We start from the raw sequence: 17452 nt of genomic DNA, 5'->3' as shown, positions 1-17452 counted from the left end.
CATAATCATTAGCTGAAAAATATACACACACGTGACTTAGACCGACCGGATGCGTTGCATGGTACTGTTGGCTCATCGTTAACAGTAGCCATTGAAGACCAAGAAGTTCACTTGATTCAGTGTTCATACAGTCAGTTGTTTCTTGATTCATAATTGATAATTACCTTTCAATTTCTTCTTGAAATGAGAGTTCCGCCGGATAAGGCCGACAAACGATCGCATACGGGATCACTCAACCTACCGCATGTTCTACGTTTGGAAGTCCTCTTGGCGCCCAAACAGCTCACTTACCGTGCTATACTGCGCTGTCAACAGTAACGCCACACCACCAGAGCTTGTACGATATTGTGATCATAAGCGCTTTAAGTGTCGAAGAAATGTAACTAAGCAACGAGAGTGCCCGAATTATGAATATCGCACCAGTGCTAGATTTTATACAGTTCAGTACCTTTACGAGTTGTTAGAAACCCGCTTCGCCAAAACTGTTCAGTTGTCTGAGCGTTGCTCAAGAGCGAGAAAAATACTACTCACTAGCTTTGATTAACAGATAAGCCGCAATTTCAAATATCAGACATTGCAGCGCTTGAAATCCACAGAAACTTCCTAGTCAACCAGTCTGTGAGCTATTGCCTCTGTATAGAAAATCAAAGTTACCCTCCTTGTCGCTTTTGTTTATTTACCTTTCACAGAAGAGTATTATTAGCCTCGATATTAAAGACTGGCACAAGAGCTCAGGTCACAGGCGAGAGCAGTGTAAGGGCAAGTGCCGTGTCGAGTACCATGCCAAACACAATTGCACTATACCCGTTCGAAACAACGATTTTTTTCAAGCCAGAAAACTCCGAATTCACGTCCCAAAATTTGTGGAAAAGTCTTAAGAAGGAGCATGTTCAGCGCCTAGAATTGGATGATGAACAGCAAGAGGTTTTGGGCGACATCCCTCGAGAGGCGGTGATACATGATTTTGAGAGATTTCCGAACTGTATACGGTGCAAATGCTCGATTCAAAGCGCCTCGCCGGCGGAACCAACTGTCAAATTCGAGACGCCGCTGGAACGGCGTCTTTCAACTCAAGAGAGCAGGCAGCTCATGGAACTCTCTTCCACACTGGGGGTTGAGGCTGTTGTTGCAAGTACCCAATTATACTCCACGTTTCCCGACCCACTCAAACAACGTTTGCTGTACGTCCTGGGCTTGGAGTCCCTGGTTGCGGCTGCAATGCCGCAGGTACTAGCTTTTGTCGCTCTTTTGAAAGGAAGATTCGTTGAGTATACAAAGATTGAGTCCCCCGTCCTGCTACCATCATGTGTGGGCAATGAGCAGCTGAACATCAAAAACATCCTCGATATCTACAAAACCGAGGTGGTCACCCCGGAACTTTGGTCGCAAGATTCTAGCGATATATTTCTAATAAATGAAGTGCACTCTCTAAACCTCCTGGCAAAAGAGAAGCTGGAACAGATGGTTGGGGTCGCGAGAAACAGCATCTTGTGCTCTAGCATTTATAACATCTCGGAAACCAAGCTCCACTACCTGAAAATGTTCCGCAAACGCGAGCTCACAGATATAATGTCCAGATACCAATGTTATGTTAAAATCAACAAGTCGAGTATTGATTTCGTTGCTGGGTCTATTCAAGTTATAGAACAAACTATGAAACAACTGACACTTGAGCTCTTAATGACAGCTTACGAAGCACAGATTATAATCCATGATCAAGAAGGGAATGTAGTGCAAGGGCGTTTAACTGCAAAGCTACGCGAGCTTGCTTCCCAGAACCAAGTCATTATCCTTCAGCTCCTACCGAACGCGTTAAATTGTGTGATAGTGGGAAGTCCACATAATGTCAGCAAGTGCATCGATAGCTTTGAAAAAGAGGAATTCAAGGATGATGTTCAGATCCGCTTCCTTGTTGAGCTGCACCCTGACTACAAGGAATTCATCTCGGGCAAAAAGAATGGGAAGATGTCGAAGATCATAGAAAACGCCAAGTGCGCAGTCTCGCTGGAGCTACGAGAAGACCAGACCAATATGTGTATTGTGCTAACTTCGAACTCTTTCGCTGCAGCAAAGATTGGCGTCAGACTACTAAGTGACGAGCTGCCTGCGGAAGACTCGTTTTTTATTCCAGATTCGTATCACCGACCCGTGATCGGCACTGGCGGTTCAGTTATACAAACCATAATGAGAAGATACAATGTTTTCATACAATTTTCCAATACTTACCAAGTTCCATACATCAATATTGGCTTCACAAGACGCAACAACGTTGTTATACGCTGCCCCCACAAAAACCAAAAATCTATATCCCAAGCAAGGGACGAATTGATGCGTTTGGTCTCAGAATATAGCGAAATGCAAGCGAGGACTTTTGTGAATCTCTCGCCAGGCCAGTACCGTCACTGTTTTTTACAGAATAGCAACTTCATGCAAGATGTTGTGAGCGACCTAGAAAAGAAAACAGGAGTCTACATTAAATTCCCAACAACATGTCCAAGAGAGAATGTGATATTTGAAGTTAGAGGAGATGAGCAAAACTCTGTCAACGCTGCGAAAGAGCTTGTAAGACGCTTCGCGCTTGAGAGGGAAATCACGGTTGATGCCAAGATCAAGGATGTTGAAGATTTCACCAACAAGCTCGTCGTACCTCTCAAAAGTGGGTTTGACATTGAAACCTCCGTCAAAGGCAGTACAGTGACATTGACATATTCCGAGGCTAAAGTTCCATTAATGAAAAAAGCACGCGATATATTACGAGCTTACCTCTCTTCCAAAGGGATGCAAGTCGTCGCGGAGAAAGAGCTTGATCGAAACTCTGCCTTAGAGACCCGCCACAACCCCAAACAAGAAATCATCGCAGGTCCTCTCTATTAAAATGTTGTATTCTTATGAAGATGTCGCAACGCCTGATTTAGACAACGCCTAAATCAAAGCTTAGTTCCCATACACATGTTGAACCTTATCAAACATCTATCGAATTCTCTCAATGCATTGAACCGCAGAAGCAAGCTGGACTTGTGCGCCGTCGGCGATATGTACGAAAATGCCTCTCTCAAGATTGGGTAATTTTGGCGCGGGTTTTGTGCAATTAGTTTGGCTTTCTCGTGCTCAATAGCTAATATGTTTTTGAGCATGTTCCTAGACAGTCTGATCTCATTGGAAACAGATCTTTCATCAGACACCCCTTTCTTAACTTGCATAACCGCCTGAAGGCAAAACCTTAGACTAAGTTCTGCTTGCTGCAGAACACTTTGGACTGGCGTTTTATGTGCTATACCACTTGCCCTGCATTTTTTTGGGTAATCCTCGTTTTTGTACTTATATCGAACGTAGTCCACGTATGTTGTTTGAATCATAGAGCGCTGGGAAATGAATGGCTTTAGACGCATGTGACGCCGATAGCACATTCTTAACACGTCGTCATGAGGAAACTCATTAATCATGTTTCTTGGCGGGAGAAACTTGTCATGTTTCAAGATGAGAGTGCTTTTTGAAGTTGTGATGGCTTTATTTGTGGTAATAGTGATTCCCCGACTCGCCATTAAACTGTTCAGCACCCAATTAGTCGAGGTAGGGATTAGTTTTCACAACTAGCTTTGTTCGTATGAATAATTGTAAACGTAAGCCGCATTTCCTATTTTTTTCGTCAAAAAAATTGATGTCCTTCACATCTCATCGCATCAACTCTTGCAAAATTACTAAAAAGCAGTGAAGGGTCCAGCGGGCTTTACAGAGATCGGATCACCTGAGGTTTTGGTCGGTAGCAATGGTTAAGGCTAGGAAGTCTAAGGCGCCGCTGTCACAGGGGTTTGATAACAAGATATCAGACTTGATATATCTCATGCTCGATGAAAAATCTCTCGAAAAGCGGCGAGCGAATGCGGCAGAAAAAGCCAGAAGGGAGGAGGAAGAACTCGCCGACGAGGAAGAGACAGCCGAGGATGATTTTTCAGACATATTCTTAGCCCGGGATCTTTCGTTCGGCGAAGTGCTGGCATTTGTGCAATCCAAAGACCTCTCACTGCAGCGTGTGAAGAAAGTGGTTCTCGAAAAAACTGTGGACAAAGTACTTAAGCAAGCAATAGAAGAAGAGGAGGAGCAGTTTGCAGCGTATTTCGCTAATGAGACATCTAAAGATGACCAGATGAACTTAGATAGTGAGAGCTTAAGCCAGCAAAACTTGATGGTGACGCCAACCTCGAATGATATGAACAAAAGTATAACTAGTATTTGGGCGACAACAAAGAGTGAGGAAAACAAGGAAGACGGTGACAAAAAGCTTTCTTCAAAAAAGCGGGCTAAAGAAACCGGGTCTAAGCCCAAAAGGCAAAAAACTCAGGAGGATAGGTCGCCTCCTTCCTCAAATTTATCATCACTTGGTGGTATGGATGATGTTGTTGCGCAGCTAATGGAGCTGATAGGTTTACCCATTTTACACCCTGAAATCTTTGCATCCACTGGCGTTGAACCTCCTCGTGGTGTCTTGCTCCATGGCCCCCCAGGTTGCGGTAAAACTTCGATCGCAAATGCCTTGGCTGGTGAATTACAAGTCCCTTTCATCTCAATTTCGGCACCCTCAGTTGTTAGCGGAATGTCAGGTGAAAGTGAGAAGAAGATTAGAGATCTTTTTGAAGAGGCAAAAAGCCTCGCCCCTTGTTTGGTATTCTTTGATGAAATCGATGCAATCACACCAAAAAGAGATGGTGGGGCTCAGAGAGAAATGGAGCGGAGAATTGTGGCTCAGCTCTTGACATCAATGGATGAACTGTCTTTTGAAAAAACTGGAGGTAAGCCAGTAATTATCATTGGCGCAACTAACAGACCAGACTCCTTGGACGCAGCCCTGAGGCGCGCTGGGAGGTTTGATAGGGAGATTTGTCTTAATGTTCCCAATGAGATTTCAAGGTTACACATCTTAAAGAAGATGTCGTCAACTCTGAAAATTGACGGTAGCATTGATTTCTTGAAGTTGGCAAAATTAACTCCAGGTTTTGTTGGCGCTGATTTGAAAGCTTTAAGTACTGCAGCTGGAACTTGTGCCATCAAGAGAATTTTTCAGTCCTATGCATCTCTAGCGCCTACCTCGATGGAAGTTGACGATGAAACGCTTACAAGCGATGGCAGTCAAGAACCTAAAAACACTGTTAATATGATTGATCCACTGCCATTATCAACTGTTCAGAAATTTATTCAAAGTTTCCCTGAGCCGCTTACAGAGGAACAGTTAGCCTCTCTCTCAATAAGATACGAGGATTTTCTGAAAGCGCTACCAACCATTCAACCAACTGCTAAAAGAGAAGGGTTTGCAACTGTTCCCGATGTAAGCTGGGCTAATATCGGTGCCCTTAACAGAGTACGGATTGAGCTAAACATGGCAATTGTTCAGCCCATAAAGCGTCCAGAATTGTACGAAAAGGTGGGTATAAGCGCGCCGGCCGGTGTACTGTTGTGGGGCCCTCCTGGATGCGGTAAGACGCTATTAGCAAAGGCCGTTGCAAATGAGTCTAGGGCTAACTTCATTTCAATTAAGGGTCCCGAGTTGTTGAACAAATACGTTGGTGAATCTGAGCGTGCAATAAGGCAAGTTTTTTCTAGAGCACGTGCATCCGTGCCTTGTGTGATATTTTTCGACGAGCTGGACGCTCTTGTCCCGAGGAGGGACGCCTCTCTCTCCGAGTCCTCATCAAGAGTTGTCAATACTCTACTGACTGAACTCGACGGCTTGAACGACAGAAGAGGAATTTTCGTTATTGGTGCCACGAACCGTCCGGATATGATCGATGCCGCAATGTTGCGTCCAGGAAGACTGGATAAAACCTTGTTCATTGAACTTCCTAATTTCGAGGAAAAGTTGGATATTATCAAGACATTGGCCAGAACAAATGGAACTCCTTTATCGAGCGATGTGGACTTTGAGGCAATAATTCGGGACGAGAGCTGTAGGAACTTTTCAGGTGCCGATTTAGCCGCACTGATAAGAGAGAGCTCAGTTTTGGCTCTGAAAAGAAGCTTTTTTAGGACTGAGGAAGTTCACTCAATCACAGAGAACAATCTTGAGAAAGAGTTCGGGGAGCTGAACACTTCATCCGAAGATGTTATCGTTACCATGCAAGATTTTTCCAATGCACTAAAGAAGGTCAAGCCCTCTGTAAGCGACAAAGACAGGCAAAAGTACGAGAGGCTCAACAAAAAGATGGGATGGGTGGATGAAGCCGACGGATCTTAAATTTTAAATAGAGATTAGCATTGTATTATAATAATCGACAAATTATGGGTTATCTATTTTGATGGCCTCTTCTAAGAATGTTTCTTCGTACTTTCCAAATGAATTCATATTTTGCCTGTTTGTGGAAGGAAAGAAATGGAAGCCCCGAGGATTTGAAAGTGGAAAGCTCTTTGCTTGAAGGAAAAAGCTCGCATATAGGCGTAGCCGTTTTGCATCTTCTGATTAGCCATGTTGAGTTTTTTCTACCCCTAACGCTTCCCACAGTTGACTCTGGAATGTAAATGTTAATACATGAATTCTCAGTGTCGACTGAATGGATCAAGCCCAACGAAACAAAAGACTCTTCCAAACATTCCCGTTTTAAAATCGGAAATTTGCCATCCTTATGTGTTTCACACTCGCCTTCAAAACAAAACATTCCAACAATACTTCCATCCATGATATCTTTGAAGACTTCATCGGAAACCGCATCGTTAAAATCCACAATATCAAATGCTTTGATCGGCCCGGGGCTGAACGAAACTTGGAGCGGAGCTCTGCGAACTAACGGCGTAAAATCGTAACTTATAAGTGATCTAGTATTTTCAACCTTGTGAAAGTGAGCCAACAGTCTGAAAAGCCTTAAATGAGGAGCATGAAGCCTACTGTGTATCCCAGAAGTAGGTGAACCATGGTATCCATCGATTTTGTAAATACATGGCTCATACTCTTCCCTTTGAGGGGTTGAAAATGTAGACTCGATTTGTAGCTCATTTAAGAAAGCCTCACTTCTGGAATTGGAGTCTATGAAGACGACGTGTGTGGGTTTAAAACGGTTTATCACATCATTCATTATTTGCACACCGAACCCTTTAATCCAACCAGGGACGTTAAGGAGCGCAGAACCCATGGAATTTTCTTCACTGAACGAGTCAATCAGCCGGCTCACATCCGAAAGATACTTGGTGGGGAAAACGTGCGGAGAGCTTGTACCGACGTAATACTCTAAAACTTGTTCGGCCTCGGCTTGTCCAAGATGGTTACCCAACTCAAAATTACTTCCCAATTTGCTCAGAGAGATGCAGTCAGGCCTCGAAAACTCGGATTGGCCAGGATCTATATCAAGGAAATAAAGGAAATCGTCTTCTTGCCTACCGGTATGAAGCAACCTCTGGGCCAGAAGACGTAGAAATGTAGATTTTCCGGAGTTTTTCCCTCCTAAGACCACGACGCGCATGTCATGTGGACTGTTTTTGTGGAAAAGGGTGAGATCTGAGAGGCTTGTGTGCCAACGTTCGGAGATCTTGAGAGCTGCAATATTTGTGGTATCTCTAACTGTATCTTTGCTGATAACGCAAAATGAGGGTTTGGCGAAGACACCCTCTTCTGGCCTGTAGTCCTGAGGAATCCAAAGGTCCTTGAAAGCTGGATTTAGCTCAGCAATTTTGAGAAGCCCGGAGCAGCGACTAGAGACTTTCAGGATACATTCGAAGTCTTCATGCTTCAGTGAGGTCTTGGAAGCCTCAACCGGTATAAACGTCCGCTCGTTCCAATCTGCATAATATGAACTTAATATCGGCGACATCGAAGAGCATGTTGGGTGCCATATTGATATGCTCCTCCATGACGCGTTGTAGTGAATATCGTTGTACTTTATACCGCCTTTCGCTATTTGCAGTCTGTAGCTTCCGCTGATCATAACTTCTTGACCCTGCTTCAAACCAATCAGGACTGTCCCCGCCCCGTCATTCAAAGGAAAATAATTTACCCCGGAGACAGCTTTAAATGTTTCCCACTTGTAGCCGTTTTCTATTCCCCCATTAACCTCGTCGTGTTCTTCATCTTCGAAATATTCGCTGTCTGAGCCTGCGGAAGGAAGAGCCTCATCATTCAATGTAGCTGTTATGCTGGAAGCATCCGAGGAATCATCGTCGTCATTCTTGTCATAGCTGGGCCCAAATGTCGATTGAACACCTAATCATCATCCTGTTAGTCCACTGAAATATGAGGCATGCAGAAAAATATTGAACCTGGAAAAAAAAAGACAAACTCATCATACCGTTTACCATGCTGCCCACGAATGACTCCAAAGCAAGGGTCGGAGGCGCGATACTCCACTTGGTTAAATGCTGTCAGCTCATCGCCAACACCATTAACAAAATATGAAAACCAAATCCGTTTTATATGATACAACTATAAATCATCTGACCTACTACCGCCTCGGTGCCAGAATGCCTAAACCATGACTGTGGGATACTTGGACAATGGCCGTGGTTCAACTGGAGCCCCCTGGTTCGCTGTCTCGCTGGAAGTGCCACTGGGGGCAAAATCTGATGGGTCTTGTTCATCTTCGTACTCTTCCTCCAACAGAGCGCACATCAAGTAGTCTCTGATAGTGTTGACTTTCAGGAGTATATCAGCCATGTCGATCTCTTCGGATTCTAGGGCAAGCTTTGACATCAGCTCCTCAATCTGTTCTTGCGTTTCGTTACCTTGCTGGTCGCCCGAGTTCTTTTGGTGAAGACTGTAAGTTTCAGCGCGGTTGAAGTGAGGGAGACGCGCGGACGTGTCCACTCTTGAAGACACGTATGGCACGTTAGGGTATGGTACGCTGGCATGGATTGGAGGCAGCTGTAGAACCGGTGGGTATCTCGAGGGAGCTGACGCGGCTGTCAGAGGAGATACCGGAGCAGGGGGCACCACAGAGTTCAAGTGAGGCAAGCGAGGCAATCTCCTGTGCATGTCCTGAGACAGGGTGGAGAAGAAACCCGCGGCGGCCCGCAGGTCCTGTGGATTGGAACATGGCGACCTGCTGAAGGTTGGGGTGCCGGCCGCACTGACTTCGCCAGGAGCCGATATCACGGAGGATGGGGGCGGCAAGACCGTTTGCAGGCGTTCCCCCAGCTGTGGAGTGTAGTAAGGCTTGTAGTGCGGCATTTCGTCGGCCAAAAACTTCTCAAACGAGATGGAGGGCAGCACAGGTGCGTCCGGTGATCTCTGCGCAGCCTTGTACACCTTTTTCAAGCTTGGTTTGGGGCCCCTGCGGCGCCGAATAACCGATTCGTCCTCCAGGTGCACCTTTAGGTGTTTCTTCAGGTCCTGGGGGCGCTTGAACTTCTTGGTACACGTTGAGCACGCGAAAGGCTTGAGAGGGACGTGCACCCGCAAGTGCGACGTGATGTGGTCCCGCTTTACCGTTTTGGTGGTACAGCGGCCCCACCGGCAGTTGAGTTGGAGATTTTTCTGGGACTTGCGCCCGACGTGGTCCTGGCACAGGTGGTGGTACAGCAGCTCAGGCTGCGCATACTTCTGCCCGCACGAGTCCCAGTCGCACGTTAAAAGTGCGCCCGAGTCGCTTTCCGAGCCCGACGCTTCCGAGACCGATCTGCTGTCGCTGCTGCAGCTCGATCTTTCCCAGTATTTGCGCTCGTCCTCGCTAGGTGGAGACGAGAGGTATCCTGGCGCTTCTTCTTCGTTCAAAAGGTCTTTTAGAGGTGCCATCGTATTTGTGTTGGTTGGCTTCGTCACAGTTGAATCCGACCCTTCAGTTTGGCCGTGATTCTTTTATGGCTTCTTGCCTAGAGACCATCATGGTTGGTAGGGTCCACCAGCCTCGTTTCGTTGCGAGACCAAATTTTAATGTACTCTTGTACGAAGAACGGGGGAAAGCGGAGAAATCCAGCTAACAAAGGAATTGAACGATAAAAGCCATTAGTCAAGCACGTTTGCTGAGGTCCACTGGCACGGGAAACTGTGAGGCTGTTGTCCACGCTGATAAAGATCACGGGAGTGGCTACGAGTTTTTGTGAATGGGCGTTTTGGCGACGATTACTCGGGAAATAACGCAACGAAAAAGCCGTCCGTGGTAGCAGGCGGAGGGATTGAACAGGGATACTGAATTGACCACCAAGGTACCACGACGAGACGGCCGCACACAGGACGATAAATTGAAAGTAAAAAGAAACTTAATCGGACAGCCAAATTCCGGCCACTAGGAACAATGTGTATGGCACGCACGTTCTGCAGATAGCTTTGGGCTGCGGCCTGTGGATGCTCACGCTCCAGCCGGGGCTGCGGTTACCTGGGCTGTGTTCGCAAGAGTGCTAAGAAATCTACGACGACGCCAGGGTACATAGTGACATACAATTATTATATTCCTATTAATGTGCCTATGTGTGCCTTACCAAGATGTGTGGATTTCGCGGGCGATATAAGCCCAGGGTCCTCCTGCTGTGAAGCTTTCCAACACCGACAGAATAGAAGTGGACCCCGACGTGCCCAGTGCATTTCACTCAATGTATATTAGTCTGCTGTTACAGTTTTTATTATTCATTACTCGTTAATTACCCGAAGGACCCTCCTTGAGTAGTCCACATCGTCAGCCAGCGACGTCTTGCTTCCCTCGTTTTCCCAGTGCATGAACACCTGGCGCGGGTCCAGACGCTGGTCGACGACCACGGGCCCTTCGTCCTGAGGAATGCCACTCTCGTTGTCTGTGAAGCTGGCGGGCTGCGATAGTCTGGTAAAAGTCTCCTTCTTCTCCACCGGCGTAGGCGGAACCTCTATGCCCTTCTCGTCCGCGTAGACAAACGCGGCGTGGGACCCTGCCGAAGCAGGGTCGATACTGGTGTTGCTGCCAGCGGGGGCTGTGACGTCGTTGTAGCGTTTTTCGAAGTCCTCCTCGTTCCGACGGCGCCGGCGGTACCACAAGATGAACCCGAGAAGGGCCAAGCAGAAGACCACGACGCCGACGGCGACGAAGGTGCCGGCAACCTTGCCCGGGGACCCCCAGAAGCCCGATCCGCCAGAGTTTCTCGAGTTGGCGTTTGCATTTGAACTCGAGCTCGACAGCGACGGCAGTTGGCCGGAGGGCGTCGCGTATACGGTGGTCATTATCTGAGTGGTGAACACGCGGTCGTCGGAGGTGCCGCCGGCGGCGGGAGAAGCCGTCACGGTCTGGACCGAGTAGAGTATGGAGGTGACCATATTCTGGGAGAAGGAGGTCGAGGACGATCTCGGGGAGGAGCGGGACGAGCTTGTGGGCTTGAGGCTGCTGGAGGGCGGAGAAGTCGAGGACAAAGCCGCGGAGGAGGAAGCCTGAGGAGTAGACGAGGACGAGGTAGTCTGGAGGGTAGACGAAGACGAGGAGGTTTGGGAAGTAGACGAAGACGAGGTGGTCAGAGGAGTAGAAGTGACAGACGACGAAGTGCTCGGCGTAGCAGACGACGAAGCGCTTGTCGAGGCTGAAGCAGATGCTGCCGCGGACGAGGCTGTAGGTGTGGTTGACGAGGTCGACGAAGGCTCAGACGAGGTTGGGGGCGAGGAGCTGGAAGAGCTGGAGGAAGCGGACGAGGCGGGCGACGTTGCGCTCGATGTCGCTTCGCTGCTCGTGCTGCTGCTCGTGCTGGTTGAGCTCGTCGAACTGCTCGTCGAACTGCTCGTCGAACTGGATGTGATTATTGAGCTGCTCGTGCTGCTCGCGGCGCTACTCACACTGCTCGCGGTGCTGCTCGCGGCGCTACTCACACTGCTCGCGGTGCTGCTCGCGGCGCTACTCACACTGCTCGCGGTGCTGCTCGCGGTGCTACTCACACTGCTCGCGGTGCTACTCACACTGCTCGCGGTGCTGCTCACAGTGCTACTCGCACTACTCGTACTGCTCGCCTCGCCCAGGTATATGTACCCGAACAGCCCCTCGTCCACGTTGCCGCACTGCTCGTGGTACCCGGGACAGGTGTCGCTGCAGTCGCTCACCGACGTCGTCGACTGCGGCTCCGTGTTCGAGCACCAGCAGTTGTGGCCCTGCAACACCGCGTACGAGTACCCGGCACACTCGTCAGAGCACCACCCGTTGCTCTGGTACTGCCACCACTTGGCCGCCGTGGACGCTGTGTTCTCCGACGAGCAGTACGTCTGCGCCGCGGCCGCGAACGAGCTCACGCACGCCCACAGCAGCACGCACGACCACGCCAGCCGCGAGGGACTCCGGCTGCGGACATTCATGTGTGTTTCAGGCGCTCTCTGCTCGCGCGAAAATACCGGCCTATGCTCTGCGAAAGCCAGAATTCTTCGATGCCTGGTGCGAGGTTCCTTGACGGCAGGCTCTGAAGACGTGGAAAAATCCGCGAGCTCCTGCCAACTGCTAAACGCAATGCCGACGCTCCCGCCACGTGATCGCCAGATCCTGTGATCTGCCGTGCTGTGCCGGCTTGCTGTTCCGGCTCCTCGTGTCGGCCCGGCGACACCGTTCTGTATCTTGTTTCCTTGTGCGACCGCGGCGGTAGATTCCACGGCTCGTTTGTTCGCCACGTGCTGCGCGCAGGACGCGGTGCTGTGCTGGGGCGTGCGATGCCGTGCCAGGGTAGTTCTCCAAGCCAAAACCCGCTTTTGTAGTCCAGGAAAGCCTGATCACTGCGCGTGCGAGCCTCTGTAACCCCCGCCGGCCTGCTCCCGCGCTTTCGCCCGCTTCTGCCGTTTATATTTATAGCTGCAGACAACCTGAACAACCCGCAGATGACCGCCATCCGTGGAGACAAGCTCAACCGGCATGGTGTCAGCTGCATGCGGCCGTGCGCGTCCCAGATCCGAAGCCAGATTCCGATAGTCTTAGTCCTTTTTCGGCCCTAAGCATCTCGGCTCTAAGGCTTCCGGTTTCCCAGCTAGGATTCTCCCTCTCTCTGCCTCTGTCTCTCTCTTTCCCGGTGCCCACCGCGCGCCATTTGTTCCTTGTGCAGCATAACACATGCAAGGAATCGCGTGCCCGTTGTCTACGCAACCCGTTGCGGGCAAAATGAAAACAAATACTCTCTCGCTACACACGGACGTAAACATGCGCCCCCCATTTTCGGTAAGCGCCTAGCCGTTACATTCGGCAAGAATCAAGGATTTTCAACGCACGCAGGGGAAAGAGGCGCTGCAGAAGGTGTGGAGAATGCAGGTCGAATGTTCTACAGTCACAAGGCCCCGCGGCGGCGGGCGGTTGCAATCGCGATGACGCAGGAGAAGACTTCTCCTGCTGCACCTGTGCTTCCATGGGATTGCCTGTTTGCCTTCGTATCGCGGTGGGAACGGGCTACCGGAGTGTTCTGGGCAGGACAAGACTTGTAAGCGCCTTCTGCATCGCGGGCCTCACGTGGACAAGAGTTCGGTGCAGCGCGGCTGCGACAGACGTTGTTGTTGTGTGCTGAGAGGATCGCCAGCGACGAGGGTGGGGCCGGGTTGTCGCTGTTGAGCGGCGTAAGGAAGTGCGTGTGGGAACGCGGGTGTGCGAGGACGCAAGTGTGTGGGGGAGGCGCGCGCGGAGCTCTCCGCGTGCGCTGGGGGAATTCAGGATTTCTGGGCTCCGGGTCCATGCCCTCGCAGATCTGTGGCCGCCGCCGCTGCCCCGTGCGCAGGAAAGCCCCACAGGTGCTTCGCGCCGGGCCGCTGCAGCGGCCCCGGCAACGAGCGCGCGTGTGTACCGGCGTTTGGTGCGCACACGTGACTGCGCTCTTTGTATTGCAGGTGCGGCGCCCGGCGGACTCGTGCCCTGTTCAATATACAGGCGAAAACCAAAAAAACCATCCCAGGTCTTAGGCCCAGCGCGAATAGGCGGCGCATCCCCACCGAGGCACAAGCCAATGACCGACCGCAAAACGCTGGTGCACTCGCACCTGCACTGGCGCAATGTCAAGCGCAAGCACTGGCAGAAAGATCTCGTGGCCAAGGTCGTCGAGCTCATCAAGGTGGGCGACCACGACGCGCTGGCCCTTGTTGCCCGAACCGCCGGGATCCCGCCGCAGCTCCGCAAGCACGTGTGGCCCGTCCTGCTCAAGTTCCACCCCATGGTCGTGTCGCCCAACATCATGTCCAACACGCTGGTGTGGGACTCGCAGCACCAGAAGTGGCACTACCACCCGGAAATCAGGTCCGAGGACGAGATCCGCGACCAGATGGCCCACGACCTGGGCAAGTACTTCCACAAGCGCACGTCCGCCGGCAAAAGGGCGCAGTCCGCCGCGAGCGGCCCCGGCGCCGCTCCCGGTGGCGACCTCTCGCCTCTACCTCCCGGCCAGCAGCGCGTGGTGGCGGCGCTGCAGCAGTGCATTCTCAAGTTTCTCCAGAAGTGGGCCCAGTTTTTCAAGTACGAGAGCGGCCTGGCGTGGATAGCGCTGGCGCTGGCCGAGTGGTGCCCGCTGGACGGTGGCGAAGACGTGCTCCCCGGAAAACGCCACGGCGCGCCCGTCAACCTGTACCACGAGTACTTTCTGCCCGAGGAGATCCGCGACCAGCTGCCGAGCGAGTCCGAGTTCGCGTTCGACGAGCTCTTCGAGAGGCTCGTCCTGGTGATCCTGCACTCTCCCGACATCCCCAAGGCCGAGCGTCTGGCGAGGGCCGAGTCGGAGATGACCTCCGTGCTGCAGTACTACCCCGTCATATCGGGCGGCGATCTGTCCTTCCAGTGCCAGCTGTTCTTCAAGGTCTTCTCTGTCATCTTGCCCGAGCTCTACCAGCCAGTCAGCGACGAGGAGACGCTGAGACCCTCCAAAAAAACAAACTGGATGTACTGGTGGTTCAAATGCTCTGGCGCTCGCGTGTTCCACAAGCAAGACAGGGCTAGAATATGGGACACGCTGCTGGGATGGAGGCCACACCCCCGGTCCCTCAATTTCTATCTGAATTACAACTCAAAGCTATTTGACCACCTCTACTCTACAAGGACGTCTTCAGCCCTCGACTCCGAGTTTTTCCACAAAATATGCAAGTACGGGCACGACGCGTTTTGGTTCCCGGACCTCGACTCTTTGAGCCTGGGGTCCCAGGACCTAAAATGCGATTTCCAGGTGCTCTCGGAGCTGGTGCGTCGCAACAAGTACGACAACTCAGACGATGAGCTCGAGATAACTCCCAAGAATAACGGGACAGTGGGCAGCAAGATAAAGAAGGGCGTGGAAATCCCCTTTTCGCTCCTCGACCCCCACGTCCAGCTGATCTTTATTTACATGGCCATTTTGCAGCAGCACGAGTTCAAGCTTCTGGAGTTCGAGGAGGCTGAAATTTCAGAGTTCTTCAACAACGTGCCATCATTGTCTCGCGCTGACGACCATAACTACCGAAGTCTTTACGAAGAAGAGATTGAGTCGCGGTCCGTGAGTTCAAGTGAGACCGAGCCAGAGGATCTATTCAAAAGGCCAGGATCCTCTGCCTCTACGCCGCACATGCTAATTGAAGTTGGAGACGACGACAAGGCCTCCAAATCCTTCGACGACCTATACAACCTGGCTGGTGATATATGGAGGAAGTGGATTTGGAGAGAGCTGGAAGACAACGCAGGCACCTGAACTACCACGACTTCGTCCACGCATCGAATTTCGCGGCGCTGTCGAAACAGTTCTCTAAACTACAAAAAAATATTCAGTCTCTTGATAGACTGCTCCGCCGACCACCAGTAAAGCTGCTAGCCTTCAGATGCTTTTGAGCGGCTGTTAACAGTGCCTCTGATAATGAATAAAATGTAATATATACGACTTGAAGTTAAGATTTCTCCGGGTAACACGCAATTATTTGTATTGTTTTCTTCATGAAGATGAGAAAGGCTGTCAAGATGAGAACGCTAAGACAGGACGAATCAATGTTCTGTGCGAGTATGTGGACCGTCAAATGAACACTCACCTCTTCCTAACTTACTAACATTGCTCTAGTTAGCGGGAAGCCCCCGAAGACTGCATCTTTTTCCCCAAGTTCCAAATGTGTTTTTGAGAAATCGTTGATAGAGGCTTACGTTGCGGAAAATGGCATTGACCCTATCAGTAAGGAGCCTTTGCAAATTGACCAACTAGTGGAGATAGCTAAGGCTCCAGAGCAGTACGCTATGTCAAATTCGGTGAACTCCCCAAGCTTGAATTCGAACTACAGCATACCGAACCTGTTATCGGCATTACAAGACGAATGGGATGCAGTGATGCTGGAAAATTTCCAGCTCAGACAACAGATTGAGGCGAGCAAGAAAGAGTTGTCGACGGCACTCTACAGGTGCGATGCTGCCATGAACGTTGCAGCAAGGGCTACGATGGAAGCTGATAAATTAAAGCAGGAGCTTAACATCTTGACCACTAACTTAGCGCCCGCGAAAGCACAAGACACCCAGTTACCTTCTGCCGAACAAGGTCTAGTATCGGAGCTACCGCGCGACCTAGTGGCGGAGCTGGGGGCGCGGTCTAGAAACTTTGCTGCAGAAAGCCGGAAGATAAAGTTTAGCGCGCCTTCATGTTCTGAAATGACAAGGGCGAGTGACGTCGAACCGGTAAACATACCCAAGGGCGAAGCGCGCATTGCTGCAGCATTCATAGATGGGAACATTGCGAATGGAAAACTTATCAGCTTTTACAACGCGGATGGTGACTGCTACGTATGCTCTGCAGCTAGTAGCTGGAAAGGGTATCAGAACGTCACCTTTGAGGGAAATGCCCTTATTTCTTACGCAGCGCCGCTGAATGCAGCAGAAATGATCGTTGGTACACAAGATGGCCGTCATGGCATTTACGATCTCAACACTGAGAAGATCTCGACGGCATTTCATAGCAACGATGAAAGCCCTGTAGTTTTTGCGTTAGGGTTGCAGGAGGTGTACGGAGGTTCATATATCGCCATAAATGCCAGGGGGCGGATACTTTATGTTGTTCCAGAAGAAAGACATGTGTTTGATGCGGAAGTGGACTCTTTCCCCACCGAGTTTGCTCACATTCACAAAGATGGTCTGTTAATAGCGCAAGCAAACAGCGCACAGCTTATTGTCCGAGACCTAACAAATTTGCACGAAAAGCCTATCCATTACTTACACGATGTGGAAAAGGAAGGGGAAATTACTTCGGCAAGGTTTGCTTCTAACGGATATTGGCTTATTGTGTCCGCTCAGAAGGCGCTGAAAGTTTTCGACCTAAGAAAGACACCTAACACTTTGGCGGCTGACCCGATTCTTTTTGAAAACGAAACCTTGAAAGCTTGGGATATAGAGCCCAGCATGAAGATTCTTTTCACTGTCACTGAAGACGCAAACGGTACAAATTTGATACGGCGTTATAGGTTCACAAAAGCGTCCAAAAGCTGGACCCTAGAATCAAGCATAAACTGTGAGGATCTCCTAGAGGTCAAAGAGGTTCATGGCTTGTCTTATCTGTGGGACCAAGCGTCGGGCTTCCTGAAGGTCCAGAACGGGAACGAGCTCATCACTGTGAGGGTTTAGACTGAGGATCACTTCTAACGTGTATT

At 50.2% G+C, this 17452-nt stretch overlaps 8 protein-coding genes across 8 annotated transcripts; 4 read left to right on the top strand and 4 right to left on the bottom strand.

Annotated features, from left to right (window-relative positions):
- Positions 1-780: 780 nt before the first annotated feature.
- KLTH0E06050g (uncharacterized protein) lies at positions 781-2874 on the top strand (the record flags this gene model as incomplete). The annotated part of the gene is made up of 1 exon (XM_002553699.1): positions 781-2874. The coding sequence occupies one exon, from the start codon at positions 781-783 to the stop codon at positions 2872-2874; it is 2094 nt and encodes a 697-aa protein (XP_002553745.1).
- Positions 2875-2927: 53 nt separating this feature from the next.
- On the bottom strand, positions 2928-3542 carry IRC19 (Irc19p; the record flags this gene model as incomplete). The annotated part of the gene is made up of 1 exon (XM_002553698.1): positions 2928-3542. The coding sequence occupies one exon, from the start codon at positions 3540-3542 to the stop codon at positions 2928-2930; it is 615 nt and encodes a 204-aa protein (XP_002553744.1).
- A 224-nt stretch (positions 3543-3766) lies between these two features.
- RIX7 (putative AAA family ATPase RIX7) lies at positions 3767-6226 on the top strand (the record flags this gene model as incomplete). The annotated part of the gene is made up of 1 exon (XM_002553697.1): positions 3767-6226. The coding sequence occupies one exon, from the start codon at positions 3767-3769 to the stop codon at positions 6224-6226; it is 2460 nt and encodes an 819-aa protein (XP_002553743.1).
- A 49-nt stretch (positions 6227-6275) lies between these two features.
- GRC3 (polynucleotide 5'-hydroxyl-kinase) lies at positions 6276-8274 on the bottom strand (the record flags this gene model as incomplete). The annotated part of the gene is made up of 2 exons (XM_002553696.1): positions 6276-8179; positions 8265-8274. The coding sequence occupies 2 exons, from the start codon at positions 8272-8274 to the stop codon at positions 6276-6278; spliced, it is 1914 nt and encodes a 637-aa protein (XP_002553742.1).
- A 166-nt stretch (positions 8275-8440) lies between these two features.
- RIM101 (alkaline-responsive transcriptional regulator RIM101) lies at positions 8441-9706 on the bottom strand (the record flags this gene model as incomplete). Its single annotated transcript, XM_002553695.1, has 1 exon — positions 8441-9706. The coding sequence occupies one exon, from the start codon at positions 9704-9706 to the stop codon at positions 8441-8443; it is 1266 nt and encodes a 421-aa protein (XP_002553741.1).
- Positions 9707-10537: 831 nt separating this feature from the next.
- Positions 10538-12208, bottom strand: WSC4 (Wsc4p; the record flags this gene model as incomplete). Its single annotated transcript, XM_002553694.1, has 1 exon — positions 10538-12208. One exon carries the CDS (start codon positions 12206-12208, stop codon positions 10538-10540), a length of 1671 nt encoding a protein of 556 aa, XP_002553740.1.
- Positions 12209-13824: 1616 nt separating this feature from the next.
- Positions 13825-15525, top strand: OCA5 (Oca5p; the record flags this gene model as incomplete). Its single annotated transcript, XM_002553693.1, has 1 exon — positions 13825-15525. One exon carries the CDS (start codon positions 13825-13827, stop codon positions 15523-15525), a length of 1701 nt encoding a protein of 566 aa, XP_002553739.1.
- Positions 15526-15815: 290 nt separating this feature from the next.
- Positions 15816-17426, top strand: PRP19 (E3 ubiquitin-protein ligase PRP19; the record flags this gene model as incomplete). Its single annotated transcript, XM_002553692.1, has 2 exons — positions 15816-15828; positions 15886-17426. The coding sequence occupies 2 exons, from the start codon at positions 15816-15818 to the stop codon at positions 17424-17426; spliced, it is 1554 nt and encodes a 517-aa protein (XP_002553738.1).
- Positions 17427-17452: the final 26 nt, after the last annotated feature.

The sequence above is a fragment of the Lachancea thermotolerans genome (genome assembly GCF_000142805.1).
Source record: "Lachancea thermotolerans CBS 6340 chromosome E complete sequence".
In the NCBI taxonomy this organism is placed as follows: domain Eukaryota; kingdom Fungi; phylum Ascomycota; class Saccharomycetes; order Saccharomycetales; family Saccharomycetaceae; genus Lachancea; species Lachancea thermotolerans.
The sequence above is the reverse complement of the archived record's forward strand: the minus strand, read 5'-3'. Positions and strand labels throughout refer to the sequence as shown.